The sequence below is a fragment of the Zalophus californianus genome, chromosome 6 (assembly GCF_009762305.2).
Source record: "Zalophus californianus isolate mZalCal1 chromosome 6, mZalCal1.pri.v2, whole genome shotgun sequence".
Lineage (NCBI taxonomy): Eukaryota > Metazoa > Chordata > Mammalia > Carnivora > Otariidae > Zalophus > Zalophus californianus.
In genome coordinates this window covers 102,336,325-102,360,505 of record NC_045600.1, presented here as the reverse complement: position 1 = coordinate 102,360,505, position 24,181 = coordinate 102,336,325, and the positions used below count along the sequence as shown (strand labels likewise).

General features: G+C 34.2%; 1 protein-coding gene across 6 annotated transcripts in view; it reads left to right on the top strand.

Moving 5' to 3' along the window:
* VPS13C (vacuolar protein sorting 13 homolog C) overlaps nucleotides 1-24,181 on the top strand; it is a 182,293-nt gene that overhangs the window by 125,252 nt on the left and 32,860 nt on the right. For all 6 annotated transcript variants that reach the window (XR_003516050.1, XM_027572704.2, XM_027572703.2 and 3 more), the window contains 16 exons: nucleotides 215-444; nucleotides 2,155-2,247; nucleotides 4,413-4,778; nucleotides 5,199-5,285; nucleotides 6,700-6,855; nucleotides 7,028-7,292; nucleotides 8,860-9,020; nucleotides 9,992-10,113; nucleotides 10,606-10,900; nucleotides 12,158-12,547; nucleotides 14,103-14,207; nucleotides 14,882-15,046; nucleotides 16,576-16,704; nucleotides 17,140-17,273; nucleotides 18,732-18,858; nucleotides 22,364-22,599. Coding sequence is in view for 5 of the 6 variants with exons in the window: in XM_027572704.2 (XP_027428505.1) it covers nucleotides 215-444; nucleotides 2,155-2,247; nucleotides 4,413-4,778; nucleotides 5,199-5,285; nucleotides 6,700-6,855; nucleotides 7,028-7,292; nucleotides 8,860-9,020; nucleotides 9,992-10,113; nucleotides 10,606-10,900; nucleotides 12,158-12,547; nucleotides 14,103-14,207; nucleotides 14,882-15,046; nucleotides 16,576-16,704; nucleotides 17,140-17,273; nucleotides 18,732-18,858; nucleotides 22,364-22,599 (3,061 nt within the window). In the remaining variant the exon portion in view is untranslated. The remainder of the gene's footprint in view (nucleotides 1-214; nucleotides 445-2,154; nucleotides 2,248-4,412; nucleotides 4,779-5,198; nucleotides 5,286-6,699; nucleotides 6,856-7,027; nucleotides 7,293-8,859; nucleotides 9,021-9,991; nucleotides 10,114-10,605; nucleotides 10,901-12,157; nucleotides 12,548-14,102; nucleotides 14,208-14,881; nucleotides 15,047-16,575; nucleotides 16,705-17,139; nucleotides 17,274-18,731; nucleotides 18,859-22,363; nucleotides 22,600-24,181) is intronic.

Sequence of the window (24,181 nt, the reverse complement as noted above, 5' to 3'; positions counted from 1 at the left end):
TATGACAGAAATCAGATTGCATTATCCCACACAATCAGCATTTGTTAATAATCATTTATCATTGGTATTAATCAAATATTAATAGTGTTAATTCTACCATATCTATTATGGCAAGATATTAGAAACAGCTTAGTGACTTATAGACAACATATACTCAAGGAACAAGAGATATTTTACTACAACTTTTTTTGGTTCCTATTTTTTTTTTCTTCAGATGACTCTGTAAGACCAAACATGACTTTAAAGGCCAAGATCACAGATCCAGAAGTGGTATTTGTTGCCAGTCTGACGAAGGCTGATGCTCCTGCTCTGACAGCCTCATTCCAGTGTAACCTGTCTTTGTCAACATCCAAACTTGAACAGATGATGGAAGCTTCTGTGAGAGATCTTAAAGTCCTTGCTTGCCCTTTTCTCAGAGAAAAAAGAGGAAGAAACATTACCACAGTAAGAATTAGTTTATTCTAAGCTTGGATTGAGAATGGCAGAAATGGTGGATTCATAGAATCTGAGAACGTGAGAGCTCTATAAGACTTCAGAGATTATTTACTACAAACCTGAGGTTTTACAGATAAGGATGTTGAGTTCCAAAGATGTTAAATGATTCAGCCATAGCTGCTAGTGACAGAACTGGGAACTACCTTTAGACTCATTTTCTTTTCATTGTGCCATCTTTTGTTGAGCAGTATTTGAATTTTAGTACAAATCAACATTCCTTTTCAGCTGTTTCTGTTGTTTACCACAGTATACCCAGTGAATGACTGAATGAATGCATGAACGATTATTAAAATCTTTAAGCTTAGAATGAAAAAAATTCAGTTGGAGTCATGAGACCAAAAGAGATAGTGTTTTGCTGTTTTAAAAGTTAACTTCAAAAAATAAAACAAAATAAAATAAAAGTTAACTTCAATTATGTGTTCGCATTATTGTTGAAAAATATGATTTTAATTAACTTAATTGCCATACCAATAATTTTTAAATGTTAAATTGAGGATTTAACATTAAAGAGGATCGTTATACGACTCATTTGCAGTGTTATTTTCTTTTTTTTAAGATTATTTATTTATTTATTCAACAGAGAGCAACACAGCGAGAGAGGGAAAACAAGCAGGGGGAGTGGGAGAGGGAGAAGCAGGCTTCCCATGAAGCAGGGAGCCCGATGCGGGGCTTGATCCCAGGACCCTGGGATCATGACCTGAGCTGAAGGTAGACACTTAACGACTGAGCCACCCAGGCACCCCTACAGTATTATTTGAATTAAAATCTGTGGGCAAAATGGCTTACAGAAAGAAATACAATGCTAGGCTTAGTCAGTACTTTATCATGAAGCATTCTTAGCAGGATCATCTTTTGGCCTGTCACAGAAAGCTTGTATTAATCACTCCATTAAAAGCTCATCCTAATTTTTTTTAAATGAAGTTATGCAACACTAATTCCCTCATTCAATTCAGGTGCAAGGTTAGTTTATTTCCTTGATGATATATGTATGTAAATATAAGCTTCATAGTTTTAATACATAGTTGGATTTGAAGATTTCAAATTTGTTCTTATGAGGACCTTAGCTGATATTCAAGACTGACCTCTTGTTGATCATATGGAAACTGTTCATTACCTATCTTACCACAGTCTTTTTTTAAGGTGTTAACAGGACTCCTTGTTTAAAATAAGTTTCAGGTGATTTAGTAGTCATAAAAATTACAATGAAATAATAGTTTAATTTCCTCATATACTTCTTTGTGAGTATAATACTTTAACATAGTCTTTACCTCATTTTTACAGATACTTTAAATGCATGTTTTACAGAGGGCATCATTAAAAGGTATTTTAGTGAAAGGAAACATTTTAAACTTCTATTAGTAAGTGTGCATCATTACTTAAGAATTTTGACATAGAGGAATTGATCAGAACTGCTTAAAGTCCTTTTACAATATTAACAGATTTGTCATATTCAGAAGAGCCCTCACAAGAAATTCTCAGCTAGCTTAGTTTACCTTTTGCTTTTAGTAGTAGGCTATAGTTAAAGATCTCCAGTTAAGTAAGACATATTCTTGGGTGCATTTTATGTGTGTGTGTGTGTGTGTGTGTGTGTGTGTGTGTGTGTGTATAGAAAACAGATCTATTACTAAGGAAATGTGAATTTCATTTGTTTGTTTCTAGGTCTTACAGCCCTGTTCTTTATTTATGGAAAAATGTATGTGGGCCTCAGGAAAACAAAATATAAGTATTATGGTTGAAGAATTTATAATTAAGGTTAGTGCCTATCATGTTATTTGGGTAAAAATTCTTATTTTTCTAACAGTATCTTTTGATCTCTCTTGTAACTACAGCATTATGCTAGTCACCTCACATACTCAAACAGTAAATATCACTGACATTAATATGCATTTTTCTTTAAAGCAAATGTTTATTTCTTTTTTAAAAGAGTACTTTTAAATATCTACAAGTGATCAGTATAGTTTTTGTCTATTATATTTGCATGTATGTGTGTTGAGGAGATTGGGGGACAACAGAGATAGGGTGGGAAGAGAAGGGGAAGGAGGGATGGAAAAATGAAGTTGCTATTATTTGTCATAAGTCATTTTTAGGCTTTTATTTGAGATATAATTTGAATTTAATAATTATATAATTAAATGTTTTATTTGTCTTATATTTATGACAGATGAATGCTAGAAGTAAGTTATTAGGATTTGCTTTTTTAAAATCTCTTACATTTGAAGTATTGAAAAAAAAATCTCTCTTCCCCAGTGGCATTTGTATTGTTTAAATATGACCTCATGATTGGTTAGAAATGGAAGATTTAGAATACTTTCCAAAATCTATTTCTCTCTCTGTCCAAAGGACACAAAATTGAGGTTCTGATAGTAGCTTTACTATAAAATAGCCAATAGTGATTAAACCAAGGCTCAAACTAATGTCATTTGAGTTACCATAAAAATAACAATGTAGTTTTTTCTCAATATTTTAAGGTACTAGGTAGTTTTAGATTGTATTTTGTTAACAGATTTACTTTTTTAAAAACTTAAAGTATGGGAGGATTGTCTTTCTTTGCATATCAGTTTATTTGTTTATTCAGCCAACATTTTTTGAGCTCTTACTATGAATGAAAAATGTCCTGTTCAAGGCACTGGGGATACATAGTCCCTACCTTCAAAAAACTTAAGGACATATTAAGAAGTACATCAGTGAGTCCAGCTTTCAGAGGTAGAGGCATGCACAATATGCTGTTGGGAGCACAGACAGGGGGCCTCTAACTCAGACCAGGATATCAAGGGTAAGCTGCCTTGAAGTGGTGCTACTTGAACTAAGTTTTGAAAATCTGATGAAGGTTAGATGGAGAGGGAGGATGAGGATTATCAAGACAGTACCGACAATATGCACAAAAGCAGAGGTATAAAAAAACCCTTGACAGGCTGAGAGGGGTGATCCCACACGGCTGGAGAGAAAGGTGTGGTGGAGTTGTAAGATTGAGAGCACTAATTATAGGTGACATTAATAAGGCAAGAACAAAAAGTGACTTAGTTGACAGGTAAGTTTGGGAAGAGGTACATACCAGATCCTTCTTTTGTTGTGTAATCGTATCTTTTTAGCATATTAAACAAGTAGAGGTTGTGAGAACTGAACAATATAGGAATCCACTTATTTAACCCAGTATTGCTCAAACTTTGGGAAACCCTTGCTAGCTAATTGATTAGGCATCAGATCACAAAGGCCTTTGTGTCCTAAGCTAAAGAGAAGTTTGAACTTTATCCTTAAAGTTAGGGGAAGTTGAAGATTTTAGGCATAGGAATGGCATGCCCAAGTTTGGGTTTTAGAAAAATAATGCTGGTGGAAGTGTGGAGGGTGGGCCCTGAGGGTGCTGACTGGACCTACAGGGCATCATCAGTGTAGAACTAAGGCACAGTGATAGGAATGAGGAGGTGAGCAGAGGTACTCTACACGAAGGGGAAGAGGTAGAATTTGCAGATCTTGGGCTAAGTGGTAGGGGTCTGTGGTGATTCGTAGGCTTTTTGTTTCAGTAAGACAAATGAAAACCGTGCATGTGTATACCTGGATGAGGACCATACACTTTGGCTTAGTTAATGCAGCAGTTTGAAAAATGAAAAATTCAGTTATACTTCTACATTTTTCTGTTTGCCTAACACTATTTTACTCTCAGTTGATCAATTTAACTTCAGGTTTTGACAGTTGACATATAATGTTAATTACTTAATTCCAGAATAGCCTGGGCAGAAATCATTGTTATGAGGTTAGTTGTCTTGACATATGATTTTGTGTATTCACTTTGGTTTTCCTTAGGTATGAATGTAATATATTTGATATTTGCCTATATTTAATTCATTTTTAAACTTTCGTGTTATGTGTTCTCATCTGGGAAATAATTTATTCTTAAAATTTTTCTGCTTTCTTTTTTAAAGATTTCGCCCATAATTCTCAATACTGTGATGACAATCATGGCTGCTATGTCTCCAAAGACAAAAGAAGATGAATCCAAAGATACATCTAAGGAAACAGAAAACCTTTGGGGTGTCAAACCTATTAGTGATTATAACTCTTGGTTTCTTGGTGTTGACATGGCAAGAGAAATAACAGAAAATTTCAAAGACTTTCAACATCCATCAGTAGAGGAAAATTGTGCTGTTGTTGTAGAGTCGGTTCAAGTTACCTTAGAATGTGGCCTCGGGCATCGAACTGTACCTTTATTACTGGCAGAGTCTAAGTTTTCAGGAAAAATTAAAAATTGGACTTCCCTAATGGCTGCTACTGCTGACATGACATTAGAGGTATGACCACAGCATTTAGTACTTCCAGAGCCAGCTTCTCAAAAGTACAATTGCAGAATTAAGATGTGAGCTTTTCTTGTTTGTGCATGGCCACAGCAAGTGTATATATATATATATATATATATATATATATATATATGAATAGATAATACATTCTAACATTTAACTTGTTGATGTGTAGTATTATTTAGTTGATCATTATTTTTTAAAGATTTTTTTCTGTTAAACAATTTGTTTATGGCAGTAAAGTAAGAAAGAAAAGGAAAATGCACCCTCTTTAGAGATATTCTTTGTGTCTTTAGGCGTGGTAAAATGATGATTGACATATAACATTAATTACATAATATTTTTTCCTACTGGTTATAGAAATATGTGGTTAAAGTTGAAAGACTCTGTTATTATAATTCTGTGCCTTTCCAGGTTCACTATTACAATGAGACCCATGCTGTTTGGGAGCCACTGATTGAGAGAGTGGAGGGGAAGAGACAATGGAATTTAAGGCTTGATGTAAGGAAACCATAAAATATCTTTATGTTGAACTGCACTAAGGGCATTCACTTATATTTTTTAGTTCAGTGATTCTCAAGATGTGGTAGGATTCTGGAGTCCCTTTCAGGACGTTCACGGGATCAGAACTATTTTCATAATAATACTCAGACATTATATGTCATTTTTATTCTCATTCTCTCATGAGTATACAATGGAATTTTCCAGAGACTATGTTATATTGCAACAGAATGAATACTGAGGCAGAAATGAGAATCCACCTGTCTTCTCTTAAGGCAGGCACTAGAGAGATTTGTAAGTGCCCCTCTTTTTACTATTAAAGATAACTTTAATAGTTATCTTTCATTAAAAATATTAATTTTTATAATTTTATAATTAAAAATAATATTAAAATTGTTATTTTAATATATAACATAATATATAATATAATATTAAAATATTCAAAATATTCAACATTTATATTGAATATGAATAAATATTCAACATATAATTATTTTTAAATGAATAAAGTTTTCTCGGTTTTAGTTTCTAATAGAGTTCACATGATAGGTATAATCCATATAAATGAAGCTTTTTGAGATCCTCCTTGGTTTTAAGAGACCAAAAAATTTGAGAAAACTTGAATTCTAGTTCATGATTTTTTTGTGTTATCTCTTTATGGTATTTCTTGAGAGCACTTCAGAATCCTAGACACCAAAGCACATTTTTCTAGACTAAAAGGAACATGAGTTATATACCCTTAACAAATGATCACAACACAACTCTCTGAGGTAGCCTGACTGAAGTGTGAGGCACTGAAATCGACTCAGCAGATTCTTATTTTAAAGATGAGAAGTCAGTTAACCTGTGTCCCAGTTTCCTCTCAGTGAAGTAGTAATATTTCTGATGTACCTGTCTCTGGCCCAGATAGGCTAACAGGTAATTTTTTATAAGGTTTTTGAGCTCTATTAGAATGAAAACTATGATGGAATCTGATGGCTGGTTGAAAGCTCATCATATTATTTATAGGTGTTAACAGTAAAAAGTAGAAGTAATTCCACATTACTTCAGTAAGGATCAGTTTAGATTTCAGGGTCGTTGTAGAGTCCTCATCAACACAGAAGGACTGACTAGTCAGGTGTCACTGGGTCAGTAGCTTGTTCTGGGGAATGCACAAGAGACAAATATCGTAGCTGACTTTGAGTGCTTTCGTGGCATAGTTCTAAACATTACCCCATTACTGACTATACTCTGAAAGAAAGATTGCTGATCTGTGCTAAATCTAAGTGAAGAACTGATTATTTTTGAAAATGAAACATTTGATGTGTTTTAATACAGTGTGACCAGTTTAGGAGAATTTAATTCTTTGAGAGTTTTTAAATTTTATTATTAACTGACTAATAACTTAAATGTGTTATGTTATTTATCATCATAGGTAAAGAAGAATCCAGTCCAGGATAGAAGTTTAATGCCAGGAGATGATTTTATTTTTCTTCCTGAGCCACAAACAGCAGTTTGTATTTCTTCAGGAGATACAATGAATATAACAATATCCAAAAGTTGCCTTAATGTTTTCAACAATTTAGCCAAAGTATGTTTGGTTTTTGCTTGGAATCTTTCAAATGGGATGTTAAATTGAAACATATATGGATTATTGATGTTTGTCATCAAAATTAATTTCTTAAAAATGTATAGTCTTGTTTAATTTTGGAAAAAAATTGCATTTTGCAAAAATTTTATTGTGATGTTATGTTCCTTTTCAGGGTTTTTCAGAGGGCACTGCTTCTACTTTTGACTACTCTTTAAAAGATAGGGCTCCTTTTACAGTAAAAAATGCTGTAGGTGTTCCCATTAAGGTGCAGCCCAATCATAATCTTAGAGTAATAGGCTCCCTTGAGAAACGTGGTGTTTATGATGTTGATGCTGGTCAGAATTTGGAGTTGGAATATGCTAGCATGGAACCTTCACGTCAAGGAAAATTATCTATATTGAGCCGTCAAGAAAGCTCCTTCTTCACTCTAACCTTTGGTATGCTATATTTACTTTATTTTAAGGGCATATTTGGAATTGAGGTGTGGGGCTTATTTTTGATAAAATAAGAAGTTATTGCTGCAGATACCATGGGAAACAACATTTCTAAAGGCTTGAAACAAATAATTGATAAACTCTTGTCTCGTTTTCTTCCTCTAAACTTGAGAAAATTAAATTTGATTAAGAATTACCTTAGAGGGGCACCTGGGTGGCTCAGGCACTTAAGTGTCTGCCTTTGGGTCAGGTCATGATCCCGGGGTCCTGGGATGGAGCCCCGTGTCGGGCTCCCTGCTCAGCGGGGAGGCTGCTTCTCCCTCTCCCTCTGCCCCTCCGCCTTCGTGCTAGCTCTTGCTCTTGCTCATTCTGTCTCTCTCTCCCACTCACTCTCAAATAAATAAATAAAAATCTTTAAAAAGTTTCAAAAAATTAAAATAAAGAATTACCTTCGATCATGATCTTGGGGTTGTGGGATTGAGCCCTGCGTCCAGCTCAGCACTCGGCTCAGAGTCTGCTTGAGATGCTTTCTCTCCCTCTGCTCCTCCCCCCACTAATACACATCCAACTTGCTTTTGTAATAGTCTTCATTTTAAATGTCTGATTAAACACATGCATGTGCACATATGCTCTCTCTCTCTAAAATAAATCTTTAAAAAAAAGATTTACCTTAGAAAACTAGATTATTTCTGTGCCCTTAAATTATACAATATGTAGTGTGCTTCAAAAAGAATGTGTGTTCAATGAGGAGAGGAAAATTAACTATATGCAGAAGTCCTAAAATATTGACAGTAATTATCAGCAATACAAAGAAAAGGTTGTTATTGCTATATAGTTGAAAGAATAAGGAACGGGTTGGATTTTGTTTGTTTTAATACATTTCTTAAAAGTTTTTATTTTAATTCTAATTAGTTAACATACAGGGTAATACTAGTTTCAGGTGTGCAGTATAGTGATTCAGCACTTCCATATACTGGTACTCATCACAACAAGTGCACTCCTTAATCCCCATCATCCATTTCACCCATCCCCCCCCACTCCTCTCCCCACTGGTAACCATCAGTTTGTTCTCTAGGGTTAAGAACCTGTTTCTTTGTTTGTTTGTTTGTTTTTTAAAGATTTATTTATTTATTTTGAGAGAGAGAGTGTGTGTGGGGGGAGGGGCAGAGGGAGAGGGAATCCCCGCTGAAGATGGAGCCTGACGTAGGGCTTAATCCTAGGTCCCCAAGATCATGACCTGAGCTGAAATCAAGAGTCAGATGCTTAACTGACTGAGCCACCCAGGCGCCCCTGTTTCTTGGTTTTAATACAACTTAAAACCCCAAGAGAAATTGTTTTGGGTCAAAAAATTTTATAACTAGTTTCGTTTCTTTTTTTTTTTAATTTTAGTTTCTTTAGTTTCCTTTCTTTGTTAGTTCCTATGTCTTAAAAAAGCATTTTGTGTAGTCATCAGTTTTAGTCATAAAGAAGAATACCTTGTCATTATTTTAAGTTGCTGGGAAGTACTCTGTCTTAGAGAAATACAGGTAAATTAACATTTGGAATGCTTCTCACTTACGTTCTGCCTTAGTACCTCATGGGTATACAGAAGTTGCAAAAGTTCCTGTTGCCAGATCCGGAAGGCGATTGTATAATGTACGGAATCCCAATGCCAGTCGTTCTGACTCAGTCTTGGTACAAATTGATGCAACTGAAGGGAGTAAAGTAATTACCCTTCGCTCTCCTCTGCAGGTAATGCACTAAAGTGAATTGTGTCCCTTCAAGTAAAACAAGAAGTATTCAGTCATTTAGCTGAATATAGGAAAATGGTAAAACATTATGTCAATACTGATTATTCAGAAATAAATTATAGATTAAACTGGCTGCTATTTCCAATCCAACCTACTTTTGTAATAGTCTTCATTTTAAATGTCTGATTAAACAGTCTTGTTATTTGAAAGCCCATTTTTGTTGTCTAGGTTTAAAATTAATGAAACTTTTTGTCTATTTCTTTAAAGATTTAGAACTGGGAGTATTAATAATTATAGCTGGTTGTCAAATAGGATAACATTCCATTCTCTTTGTATATCACTTGGGACTGTATTTTTCGAGTATGTGTGAAGGAATATTGGAATGATCGCCACAGAAAAAAATTTTAATATCTTAATCTTTTCTACCTTTAAGCCTTTATCCATTTTTCTTCTCTGCATTATTACAGGTTTCATTATATGGTCATCAAAAGAACATTTCTTCCTACTTATAACATCAGATACAAAATGAAAGGATTTCCATTTTTGGCCGTTGTTATCTCTCAGTTTGCTATTAGCTCTAACCTATATTGTAGTTAAGAAAAGAGAGTTGTAGTACTTTTCCTCATGTTTCCTTTGCTATTCTTTCCTGTTTTCACATGGTGCATTGACAAAAGTTTGTAATAGGGAAAGTATTATGGCTGAACTCTTCAAAATTGATGTATATTATACACTAACAAGGAACATAGAGAATAGAGCATGTGAATATCCTAGAAATTTTCAACTGCCCCTTAAACATCCAAGTTTCTCATATATAGCTTTTAAATATCCCAAAATGCTTCAATTATCCCTAAAAATATCTTCCAATACTGGGTTTGAAACTTTTTAGATCAAAAAGTCACTATGTGCAGCTCACACTTTTCTTTCAAGCATCTATATCTTTTTAAACAACTTGTATGTCTTTTTATCTAACAGATTAAAAACCATTTCTCTATTGCATTCATCATCTATAAATCTGTTAAGAATGTTAAGCTATTGGAGCGCATTGGAGTAGCCAGACCTGAAGAGGAGTTCCATGTTCCTTTAGATTCATATAGGTACATACTTCTTTGAATATACTAAGTTTTAAAAGGTTCACAATACATATTTTTAATTCTGTGAATTGGGATCTATATTCTAGAAAAACCTTCTATTTTCATTATCTAAAATATATAAAAGCCAGTTTTAAGACATATATAGAGAAATACATTTATTTAATCACTGAATTTACCAGATGAAAATTTCTTACTGTATATTCAATGTTTTAGAATTTTGTGAAATCTGTCTTTATTAGATTGTCTTTATATTTGAAATGACTATTTTTTCTGACTTGTCACTGTCTACGGATTTTTTTTTCCAGAAAGTTCGTCCATGGGTTAGCTATATGACTTGGGGCAAGTTTAACCTTTCGTAGCCTTGTTTTCCTCATCCGTAAAAATTGGAATAATAGTATTTACCTTGTAGTGTTACCAAGAAGATTTAATGATATTCTTTTTCTTAAGTTTTTGATAAAAACTTTTTTCCCCCACTCCGTTTTCTTTTTTCTCTAGATGTCAGTTGTTTATTCAGCCAGCCGGTATCTTAGAGAATCAGTACAAAGAATCCACCACTTATATTTCTTGGAAGGAAGAACTTCACAGGAGCAGGGAAGTCAGATGCATGCTGCAGTGTCCATCAGTAGAAGTCAACTTCTTACCTCTCATTGTCAGTACAGTTGCTCTGCCTGATGAATTAAGCTATATATGTACCCATGAGGAAGACTGGGATCCGGCTTACATTATTCATCTTTATCCTACCCTCACTTTGCGGAACCTTCTCCCATATTCTCTAAGATACTTACTCGAAGTATGTCTCTTGTATTTTGTTTGACCTTTATTATTGCAGAGTGAATTCTGTTTTGTTTTGTTTTTTTACTGTGCTTTTAGTTGAGGTCAGTATTTTCCATAGCATACTTTAATATTAATAACAGGAAAAACTGATACAGCATTTAGTATATGACAATCACTGTGCCATGTGCTTTACATGTATTAACACATTTAATCCTTACAATAACCTTCTGAAGTAGGTACTATTATTATTATTAGGCCCATTTTACAGATGAAGAAACTGAGTCACAGAAGGTTTAAGTAACAGGCCCAAGAACCCACAGCTAGTAAGTTGTAGAGCTGGGATTTGAACCTAGGCAATTTGTCTCTTTTGCTCCCTTCCACTGAACTCTGTTGCATCTGCTATGAGTTAAGAACCATAATAATCTCTATTAAGTAAAATTCCATTAGCTAAGGGATAGAAAAACGCCAGTGGGGAAATACCTCATCTTACTTTATTCTAAAATTAATTTTAAAGTTTTTATTTTAAAGTTAATAGTATGATTATTTGATCCAGATTTCTGTTGAACTTAAAATAATTTGTCTAAGAAATAACGGGGAACATTTTTTAGTGATGATGTATGATAAATATTTTTAGATTTTCATGCCACAACATTTTAAAATACAAAAGTCTGGAAAGTGTTGGAACCTAAATTATTTCTTTTCTTCATCTGACAATGAGTCATCCCTGAGGTGTGAAGACTAAAATGAATTAAATGAACTAAATAGTACTTATGCAAGAGAAGCTTTCAAAAAGAAAGCCTGATTTATTATGTGGCTATTATTCATTTCAAAAATAATTCTACCTTACTTAGATAGCTTGTCAGAATAGTTTGATATCACTTTCCTTGTTTTTATGTGGGAACCACTAGGCATAGTGTGTGAATAGCAGATGAAGCTGAAGCCCAGGCAGTTAAGTGGCTCATCTAATGACATAGACAACAGCCAGCATTCCTTTTATTCTCGGCATAGACCTGACTTTTTTTTTTAAAACTTACGGCCATTGGCCTACTCATGGCCAAAAGACAATTTCTGCTTTTGGCTATGATACAGTGTTTTCTTTTTAGTTGTTAGTGGTTATTGGACATTCATAATTTGTAAACATACTTCATTGAAGACTTGTCAGTTAATCTGAATCTGGTAGGTTATTAGCATTTTTATAAAATATGGATGTTGCTATTGAAGAGGTTTTTAAAAAATCAGTAAGCAAATTTAGTTTTCGTTTGTTTGCTTTTAGGGAACAGCAGAAACTCATGAGCTCACAGAAGGCAGTGCTGCTGATGTTCTACATTCAAAAATCAGTGGAGAAATAATGGAGTTGGTTCTGATGAAATATCAGGGCAGAAACTGGAATGGACATTTCCGTCTATGTGATACACTTCCCGAATTCTTTCTTGTATGTTTTTCCTCTGACTCCACAGAAATGATGTCAATTGACTTGTCAGTACATGTCAAACGAATTGGCAGCCGGACGGTGCTATCTATCTTTAGTCCCTACTGGCTGATCAACAAGACTTCTCGGGTTCTCCAGTATCGTTCGGAAGACATTCACGTGAAACATCCAGCTGATTTCAGGGATATTATTTTATTCTCTTTTAAGAAGAAGAACATTTTTAGTAAAAATAAGGTGTGTTTTGGTTGATATAACAATTTAAAACAGATAAATTCCTAATCTGGAAACTCGTGAGTCATTTAAGCCTTCCTTAAATCCATTCTTACCAGTTTGCGAAGTGCCACTGGCATGAAGTAGGTCCAAGGAGACTTTTCAGGAATACATCAAGTGAGATGTTAGGACTAGCAAGAGTTTCCCAAAGCTGAATTGCCCTTTTCTCCATGGTCTTTAGAATTACTTCTGTTCTTTTAGTAGTGTCAGGTAGAAATCTTGATTTTAGTTAGTTTACCAGTGATGAAATAGCATTTCAGAAGGTGGAAGAGTTGGATTTGGCTTCTGTTAACCGAGCCCACCTAGGTATGAAGCACTAAGCCAGGCCTCTGAGAGAGAACCTAGTGCCTAATCCTGGTCTTTTGTGCTCTGGTCCCTTCTTTCCTTTGTAGATTCCTATCTTGGAATTGCTTATCACACACTGTCCCAAGTCACTGCTAGGCCTTTGTCTGTGCTGCACCCTCTGCTAGAATGCCTCTTCCCTTCTTTCCCTGTCTGCCACATCTTTTCTGGTTACCTGCTTTTCATTCTTTGGCTATCATTGTGCTTAGGCCTGACATGTGTGAAGGATTTCTAACTGTCTAAAGTGGAGCTAGGTATTACATCCATGTCCTCTTAGAGCAGTGGTTCTCAAATTTCAGATTAGAATCACCTAGAGGACTTTTCGTACACATTTCTGGGTTGTGCCCCTATTTGAGTCAGTAGGTTTGGGTAGGGTCTGAATATTGCATTTCTAACAGATTCCCAGGTGGTGTTGATGGTGCTGGTCCAGGGACCACATTTCGAAAACCACTATCTTAAAGTATCGATTAATCCATAGCGTTGTAATTACCTGTTTATGTCTCTTACCTCTGGTTGTCCTCAGGCTTTTTATAATCTAGTTGGGTAGATGGAGGAGCACAATTAGATCTCTTCTATAAAACTTTATCTAAATCTCTTAGCTAGAAGTAAACTTTTTACCTTCTCACCTTGATAGCATTTTGAACATGTAGCCATTAATCACCTTGAGTCTTACATCATAATTATTAGTATGTGTCTCCCACCTCCTTGTTTAGTTGGAGCTCATTAAAGACAGGAACTGTGTCCTATTGTCTTCCATTCTGCTGGTCATGATGCCTTTCATTTAACATTTGCTGAATAATGTTAAAGACATAAATTCTCTATGTTTTAAAACTTTTAAGAATTTGTTAGCTCAATATCTTAAGTGTAACACTGGAAAAATGTCAGTTTATATTATAGTTTTTTTTTTTAAACAATGAAGGGTCTCATTGGTATACATCTTTAAATTCACTAAACTCATTGCACAGGTGAATGGGAAGATCAGAGCTCTGCTTTTATTTTATTGGCCTCTAGAATATCTGTGGTTCTGTGACCCATTGGCAGTATGGCTTTGATTATTTTTTTTCTGTGTCCCATGATACTAAATAAATTTCTAGTGGTCTAACAACTTTACCTCAAATAAAATATTAATATAGTCTTTTAGGTTTCTTATAAGATGGTTATGTGTTCTCTGGTGTAGGTACAATTAAAAATTTCAACTAGTGCCTGGTCCAGTGGTTTTTCGTTGGATACAGTGGGAAGTTATGGGTGTGTGAAGTGTCCTGCCAACAATATGGAGTACCTGGTAAGATTCCACTTGCTTACTTACCTCTGACTTCATTCACATTTTCTTCAGTTCAGTAAACCAGCTAGATTCTAAGGGGTACAGAAATTTGAATTCTAAGTATTATGTAAAGGACTGTTATCTCTATAAATTTCTGTGGCCACTAGTATCAGGACAAAACCTGAATTTATAAAAAGTTTAAGACAGTAAGTTGAATCCTCATTCCATACTGTTCTCTGCCAAATGTTTCTTAAATATTAAATTTGATTATGAAAATTTGAGTAATATGATGCCAGTGGACCTGTTTTATTGCCACTTTGAAATTTTCATCTTAGTTCATTAACAGAGTGATGATAAAACAGCAAAACTTGAGCCTCTCCACTAATTATAAAACAATTTATGTTTGGAATGTTAAAAAATAAAGAATACAAATTAAATATTACGAGTCATCATTAGTTAGATTACCACTTGATATTTCTTGAATTGATTTCTGATGGAGCTAAATTAAGGAACCAAAAATTTTTCTTAGAAGATAATCAGTAGTTGAATATGGCTTATATTAGTTACTTTATTTAACAAGCATTATTTTAAAGTATTTTAAGAAATCTGTGTATGAATGGGATATGTGTGTATACATTTCAAAGAATCTATATAAAGTACTGGGAAATTATAAACTTGTTTGTTCCTTTACACAGGTTGGTGTTAGCATCAAAATGAGTAGTTTTAATCTTACACGAATAGTTACTCTGACTCCCTTTTGTACCATTGCAAACAAGTCATCATTAGAACTAGAAGTTGGCGAAATTGCATTTGATGGCTCAATGCCAACTAATAAGTGGAACTATATTGCTTCTTCAGAGGTAAAATTTTCCTTTACTATAACTGGCTCCTAAAATGTACAAATAAATATGATATATAAATAAGAATTGCATATACTTCTTTGTTATACCCATTTTGCTACAATATTTGTGTATTAAAATATGATAGCCAACTTTGACTTTTCTTTTGCACTGTAAACACATGTTAAAAAAAGAAGAATAAAAGTACTGGTAATATTTATCACTAGCCAGTCTAGAGGGCTAACACCCAGCCTCTAGTTCTTCCTATATGTATAGAACATATGGATGTATATTGTGAAAAGAAGATGAAGATACTGTACTATGAATTATCTCAATAGGATAATGTCTCTGCCTTCAAGAAGTATATAATCTTGTTGGCGAGCTGAAGACTCATATAAATTAACACATGGAAGAAAATATATGCTAAGTTATAGGTGGCTTTAGAATTTCTGAATAGATTATCCGAAAGTTTCCTTGAAAATTTCCTAAAATTCAACCCCTCACTTTACCGAGAAGGAAAAGTATGAATCTCATACTTTTCTAAAGTCAGTACAGTCATTGGAAGTCACCATCGTTGTGGCCAAGATCAAAAGGGAGTGTTTCATAGAAGAGGTGGGATTTGAACTAAACGTTGCAGGTTCAATAAGATTTTAGGAGTGAAGAGAATGAGGGAAAGCGTGAGGGAGAGGACAGGTGCACAGATGAGTATTACTGCTTGAATTTGCCTGAGTTTTCAGCCAAACCAGCTGACCTTAAAGAAAGAACCATTCTTCTGTACATCTCAAAAACAAAATTGTATATATATTTAAAAACTTAGCAAGAAGCTTAAGAGGAGAGATTCCAGTTACACAGATTTAGAGCTCTGAGAGGCATGGGCTTTCCAAGGCTCTGGGAATGATCTCTGTAGACTTGGCAACAAATAAATGCTCATTACCATTGATGTGGGTTTGATAATAGTAGCATTTTTATTCAGAAATAGAATTTACCTAGTATTGTATAACAGAGGGACATTTGTATTAGGAACTAAAACCTCAGTTTTACAGATAAGGCTCAGAGAGGTGTATGCTTTGATTAAGATCAAACAGTTAGGAAGGTAATGTTAGGACTTCCAGCAAGGTCTGTGGCGTTCTCTTCTCTGCCTTCAATTGTCTTTCTAGTTTATCTAGCATAAGATAACACTGAAAGAATTCATAGTGCATTAAGGAATTATAATGGGATATGCACAAAAGCAGATGTTTTAAGATTATAGGTTTTAAATATTCAAGATATTTGAGGCATTCTTAATCAGTAAGCTCTTTAGTTTCTCATATTATAATTACTCTATAAGTGCATACAGACTATTAGATCTATGTTCTTCGGATGGAGCTTCTTTGGTTTCATAAATAGGCCTTATATTATTAATAATTTTAACATGAGATGTGGAGGAAATATTTTAAGAAACTTGTAATAATTGTATCATGATTAGATTTAGAATTGAAAACTTAATTAGCCATTGTCTTATTTATACCCCAGTCTTGTTTTAAGACTGATCTTAACTTTTGTATTTTTAGTGCCTTCCGTTTTGGCCTGAAAATTTGTCAGGCAAACTTTGTGTGAGAGTGGTGGGCTGTGAAGGATCCTCCAAACCATTTTTTTATAACCGACAGGATAATGGCACTTTATTGAGCTTAGAAGAGCTGGTATGTTTTCATGGTTTATTTTATTTTATTTTTTTATTATGTTTTCATGGTTTATTTATTTATTTATTTATTTATTTTTATTATGTTAGTCACCATACAGTACATCATATTTTCAAATACTGTTTTAAAATACAGTGTCCTTGATTTTTAAAATTTGCTATAAAATATTTTATTAAAACATGCTATAAAATCTAATTGAATTTAAATTAAAAAAAACAGAATTCAACTGGAAAAAAAATCTGGTAATCATTTAAAGGTGCTAATATATCTATTTGTGAGGTCCTATACATATATTTGTAAGAGATAAGAACCAGTGTGCTTTTCAGTTAAGAACTTAAGAAAATAGACTTTTTATGTCTACATAACTGATTGAAATTCCAGATGTCACTGCAAGCTAAACCAATACCTCAAACAGAATTTTTTTTTCTACAATAGAATGGGGGTATCTTGGTGGATGTAAACACTGCTGAACATTCAACTGTCATAACCTTTTCTGATTACCACGAGGGATCTGCACCTGCACTAGTGATAAACCACACATCACAGGATGTTGTCATGTACAAACAGAGGTATGAAAAAAAAGATTCATGGGAAATCTCATTTGCTTTTTACTGGCCCACAGTCCTTTCTAGGAAACACTTGGGGTGGTAGATTTGTTTTACATTCTACATGTTTTCTGATTTTAGAAAGGTAACATGGAACACATGCTGTTTATTATAATACCCTCAGCAGGTTTTGGGACAGTTTCCAGAGTCCAGTACATTAACATTCCTGCAGTGAAACTTATAAATATTCATATCAAGTGGGATAAATCAAAATTATTAATAATCTCACCTTGGTTCAGATTACGTATTTTAGCCAAATGATTTTTGATACCACACTAATAGAAAAATCTTTGGACGTATGGAGCTTTAAAATTTCGGAATTGCATATAAGGAACTGTGAACCTATTTACCTGTTTAAGCATTATTATTCTTTTGTAATCTGGAAATAGTGAACCTCTCCCTATAAATCTCTATCAAGTTTTTTTTTCCCCCAGTAGAGGTGGTAGAAGATTAAATGAGAGGACAATGAATAAGGTAGTGGTGTTGAATATAAGTATGGAATGATAGAAATTTTGTTGTTCTTGCTTGTGCTGTCATTTGGCTTGGGTGATACCATTATTTAATGACAACAGTTTTAAACCCTTAGAATATATATTATATATCTGCCAAGAATTATTATTATAAATCTGCAGGGCATTATTTTACATATGTATAAAATTTTATATATGCCTAAGGTTATTTTTACATATAGAATTATTTTATATAAAATAATGCCTTGTAGATTTACCTGTTCTTAACTCTCCTGGCTTGAATCCACTGGAAGATTTAAAAGTACAGAATGGGATTGAAACCTAATTGGGTTCCTTTTGTTGTTGTTTTTCCCTGGAAAGTTTTTTGTAATATGGACTAATACTTCTTAAATTTTAATGATAAATTTGGAAGATCTCCCAGAAATCTTGTTAAAATGGAGATTCTGATTTAGTAGGTTTTAGGCGGGGCCCAGGATTTTGTACTTTCAGCAAGCTCCAGGTAATGTTGCTGCTTCTCCATAGATCACACTTTGAGTAGCAACAGTGTGGACATAATTTTTGCTTTTTTTGAGACTCATGTTTCTTATCTGTTGCATTTGATTAATAAACTTAAATTTAAGCACTGAGTGACATTCTGCTGCTAAAGGATTTATTGTTTATAGTTTTTTCTGCAGGTGAGCTCTGACGTACCAGTTTGTTTACTTTAATGAATTCCATTGCCTGCATCAATTTGGAGTATACTGCAACTTCAGAAAGGCAATATTCCCTTCCCTCAAGCTTTAAACCATTAGTTTATTGGACATTTTAGGGTACTTATTTTTAGGCAGAGTTCTGTTTATTAACAAAGGCTATTTTAGAAGATTTTTGTGCCTGTCCCCTCCCCTGTAAACCACAGGTCTGGATTTCTCAAGGCCTGGCTGTTTTCATCTTCCCTCTGGTGGTTGTGTTTCAGTGGGTCACAGGAGGAAGTGTACTTGGTGCCAGGAGAAGCTCGACTTTTTGCCTGGGCAGATCCTACTGGTACCAGAAAACTTACCTGGACATACGCAGCAAATACTGGAGAACACAGTCTGTTAAAGGTATCGTGATGTGAATGAGTGCTATATGAGTTGCCTGGTGGTGAAGGAAGCATACAAGCCAGCTTCACACAGTCATCTTTATCCTTACTGAACTAAAAATGAAATGGAAGTATTTTCAAAATAAGTTGGTTTTGGAGTTTAGATTGCAAGTAGTTCATACCTGTATTTTAGATTAGACAAAATCATTTATTTACAGTTTAAAAAATAGGCCTGCTTTATCTTGCCCAAGTAAAGCCCAGTAAAGTATCTTTTATATGCCCCTTTTTTTTAAAGAAAGGAATTTTAAAAGTAAGTGAAAACAACTTTATTTTGAACATATGGTTGCCACTGTTGGCTGTGAGGTTTTTAGGCATATTTTCCCAATGAAGACCATGGATTTTAATTAAAGGAACCTGATAGTATACAAATTGTCCCATATAAGAAATTTAATGAAATATTTATTAAAACAATATTTAGGTAGCTAATTTAATCAAATATGTTATTCTTAGACTTTTAAACTTTGGGAAGGTCTTAAGGATTCACCTACCAGCCTTTCTCTAGTGTAGGAATTGTTCCTGTGTTAGCAATATAGATCATTTGTTTCTGTAGAAATATATCCTATTATGAAAAGTTCATACAGTGTCCTGTTCCACTGTCTGATAATGCCAGTTGTTAAAAAAGCTTTATTGACTTTTGCTTTAAAATGGTAATTGGCCAACAGTGGCTGAATTATCTTCTCCTGTATTCCCTTTGAAATGCCCATAAAAGAGATAAAATCTTAGCTACTTTTGAAAAATCAGACAGATAGTTCCTCCGTTACGAGATTCTTGGAATAATTTTCACCATGACAATTTGATGGAACTATACTATACTAGCTTGCTTGTGCTTTACTTTTTACAAGACAGAAACTCAAGGTTTGTAAATGGTGCAGAGGCTTAAATTCCCTGATCCTCTTAGCCTCTTGGCTCAGTGACATGGGAGCTCTAGCAGAGGTCTCTGACTGTGCTGGTATTGTTTCCCCTCTCCTCACAGTTAACGCTGCTCAGTAACTACAATGCCCAGTGGTAGTATATAGACACTAGAGAGAAAGTGGGAAGGACCTCCTGGAGGAGGATGTTCAGATCTGTATATTGAGGCAGATTCAGGAAGAATCTGGGAATAGTGTATGTGGGGATTGTGGTTTTTAATGTTTCTCTTCTATTTGGTGTTAGAGCACCAGGCAGTAGGAAAAGTAGATAACTGTGCCTCAGTCAGCACATAATCTGCCACATTCTGGAAACTGAGCTAGAAGCAAGGCTGTTGCCCATTCCCTTGTCTGCTAAGTTGATTTGAGAAGGGAGTTCCACTCAGGCAGGTGGACATGGTGAGGGAGTTCAAAGAAAATCCACACATTATTGGCAAACACTAGGTCTGAACAGATCTTTCCTTATTAAGTGTGAATGAACAGGGAAAAAAAAAAACAAAAACAACAGCAACATGGGGTTTATGAAAAAAATAGTTCAGGAGAAAAATGTAGCATTATCCTGTAGAATCAGAAGGTGATTATACCCCTGAAATTTTTTTTACTACAGGAGGACCACAAGAAATTTTCCAAATTAATGTCTCACCTCCTCAACTAAGTTATAAAGCTGTAACAGCTATGAAATAGAAGAATGCATGGTGAAATAGAAAGACACAAGCAAATGAAGTAAAAGTGGAGTAGGGAAACAATATATTCTGTTCATACCATAAATATACCATTTAATCTTAAATTTTAATTACAGAAGTACAGATTAAAGTTTTCGTTTTTGTTAAAAACCTATTGAGTAGAACTAAAATCATTGGTAAGAGAATTTTAAAACAATTGAGAAAATGAAAATAAAGACAATCTTGCCCTTAGAGTAAAGGAAGGAGACCTAAGGAAGTATGTAACAAGTGGCAAATACCTTTTATTGAATCTGTCTCCTGTGTTAATGCTTCCTGCATATTATCACTGATTCTTATGATTGGAATTCAGAATTCTGGTTAAAATTCAAAACCAGGTCTATCTGACTTAATAGTCCATGGACTTTTTCCACTAAACCATGCTTGCCATCAATTATATCAGTAAATGAAAATGGTTTAAATTCTCCTATTAAAGACAAAACTCAGATTAAGTTAGAAAACAGTATCTAACTATATGCTACTTACCAAAGGTATGTCTTAACCAAACTAACACAGAACTTTATAAGCATGAAGAGGCATTAAGGATTTAGGAGGCAAACAAGTAAAAAGAAAGCAAAGTTGTTGATTTTAATTTCTGAACAACAATAATTCAAAGCAAAAACCTTTAAATAGAATATGATATGAAAAGAAGGCGTGAATTCATCATTCTCAGTCTTAAAAATGATGTGTTCATGTCATTTGTGACAACATGGATGGACCTTGAGGGTACTATGCTAAGGGAAATAAGAGAAAGAAAAATACCATATGATTTCACTTAAACATTGGAATCTAAAAACAAAAACCAAACAAAAAAACCCCAGAAACAGACCCATCAATACAGAGAACAAACTTGTGGTTGCCAGAGATTGAGGTGGGGGGGTGGGCAAAATGGGTGAAAGGGAGTGGAAGGTACAGGCTTCCAGTTGTGGAATGAGTAAGTCACGGGGCTGACACGTACAGCATAGGGAATATAGTCAATGGTACAGTAATAGCATTGAATGGTGACGGATGGTAGCTGTGCTTGTGGTGAGCATAGGATAACATATAGAGTTGTTGAATCATTATGTTGTACTCCTGAAATGAATGAAACATCGTGTGTCTACCATACGTCAATAAAAAAAAAAGCAATAGATGTTAAACAGCAACAAAACGCAGCTATTCCTATGCTCTTGATAAACCCTTTATTTGCTTTTTTCCCCAAGAAAGCATGAAATGAAAAGCACATAGTAGGTACTTGTACTGCTTGTTGAAATGAACTCTTATATTTATGTTAAGCCCAGAATGAGGAGAAAATCATTATTTCAGTCTCTGAGAACACTGACCAAATCAAGTCATATTTTTAGTGCTGAGACCTTCAGCCAAAAAGGCTTTACAAAACTGTGCACACTAAGTACAAACCATAGTTTTATATAGTGTGACTTATATAAATATTTGCAGTATTGTAAGTTATTAAAACATAAAAATAAACTAGGTTAGTTTTACGTGAGGTTACTGTTCTAATAAACTTAGGAACCTCTCCATCTTGGAGACAAGTAAGCATCTTAGGACACTGGCACCCTTGCAGGATACTCTTCTTCCTGCTGCGCGCCCTTTGAGCGGTCAAACCCAGGGTACAAAAAAAATTAAGCACTATTAGTGTTTGTTATTGTTTGAAAACATCGGTGAGTTATGTTTTAAAATAGATTATGACTTTAGTTAATTTATGTCATTTTGATGGTTAGTTTTTCAATTTATAGTCATGCTTTTTAAACTTTTCTGCATGTTCTCAGTTACTGTAGTTTAACTTTATATAATAAAAACTTAACCACTTATGGGTTTAATATAAAGTCTTTCTTTTCCCCAGGATGAATGTGGCCAGTTTCCCTATGATGCAAATACTCAGATACACTGGGTATCATTCCTAGATGGACGCCAGAGAGTGTTGCTTTTCACTGATGATGTTGCCTTGGTTTCCAAAGCACTTCAGGCAGAAGAAATGGAGCAGGCTGATTATGAAATAACCTTTTCTCTCCACAGTCTTGGGCTTTCCCTGGTTAATAATGAAAACAAGCAGGAAGTTTCATATATTGGGATAACCAGGTATGGAAGAAGAAAGATAAGGCATCAGAAATCTTTAAAAAGCATTGAGTTCATAATACCAAGTTTAATGACAGTAAACAGCTTTTCTGAATTTTGATGTACTGTGTATTCTTTCAGCATAACTTATGAACAGTTTTTTTCACTGCTAGTTGAAAAGCCTCCTAAGATAGAAAGATGAGTAAGATAATGCCTCTGCACTTACTGTACTCATCAGCAGTTGGTGGGGGAAAAAAGAGATTTGCTTCTTTGTTTTTGGTATGTATTTTTTTGATGAATTATAGTAACAGAAAGAAGTATATATACGTGCAATGGCAGTACCGAGATAGAGGCAAGTAAGTTGTTTTGTGCAGTGGAGGCTGAAGAAACTGGCCTGGATTAGAGGAAGCCAGCAAGAGTGGGTCAGATAAATTGGAGAAAACATTCATGGAGGAGGCAGTATTTGACATAGGTACATAGTCTTTAATGGGCAGTTATTTAAAACTTTTAAATAGTGATGGAACCAGTTATTTTCTCTGATTCTGCTTGTATCTGTATAAGAAAAATATTTGAATTTATTTATTTTGACTTTTTAAATCTCACTAACTTTGGTAAAAGACTCGTTTGTTTCTTGGAGGCTGATGGGTGGAATGGTTAACATGTTACCATGTATCATCTATCAATAATCATGTTTAGTGTAAAAGTAAAAAATTAAGTCAATAAAAATATCACGTATGTAACACGCTTTACACAACACCTGACAGATTAAGAGTTCTAAAAAGGGTATACATCCATTGATATAATATTAATATATTTGTATATATTTGAGTAATATATTCTCTTGGTTATACACTTGAGTGTATTATAGTATTTTTAACCTAAATATGAAAATCATTTTTAAGTCCTATAAATTCAGTTTCTTCACTCTGCTGTTCTTTGATATAACTTATTTTTACTTTAATATTACATATGTTATTACGTTTTGTCATACTGGTCTTGTAAGGACTTTTAAAAATTCATCTAAAAGAACTTGATTATCTTTTTTCTGATGACAGTACACATTTAATACACATTCAGTGGGGATGTGTACTGAGGAAAAATAAATCAGTTACAGAATTTTTAAAATTAGACTTATTTTTTGAGCAGTTTTAGGTTTACAGAAAAATTGGCCGTAAAGTACAAAGTTCCCATACGCCCTGCATCTTTCCCCTATTATTAACATCTTGAAATAGCGTGGTACACTTTTTACTATTGATGAACTAATGTTGATACATTATTATTATCTAAAGTCCAGTGTTGATGTTGTTTGAGTTAGAGTTTACTCTTAGTGTTGTAAATTCTATGGGTTTTGAGAAATGAGTAACATCTGTCATTACAGTGTCCTATAGAATAGTTTCAATATCATAAAAATCACCTGTGTGCCACCTGGTCATCCCTTTCTCCCTCCCCCTGAACCTCTGGAAACCACTGATCTTTTTACTGTCTCTAAAGTTTTGCCTTTTCCAGAATGTCATATCACTGGAATCATACATATGTAGCCTTTTCAGATAAGCTTCTTTCACTTAGCACTATTTTTTTAAGTTTCGTCATGTTCTTTCTGTGGCTT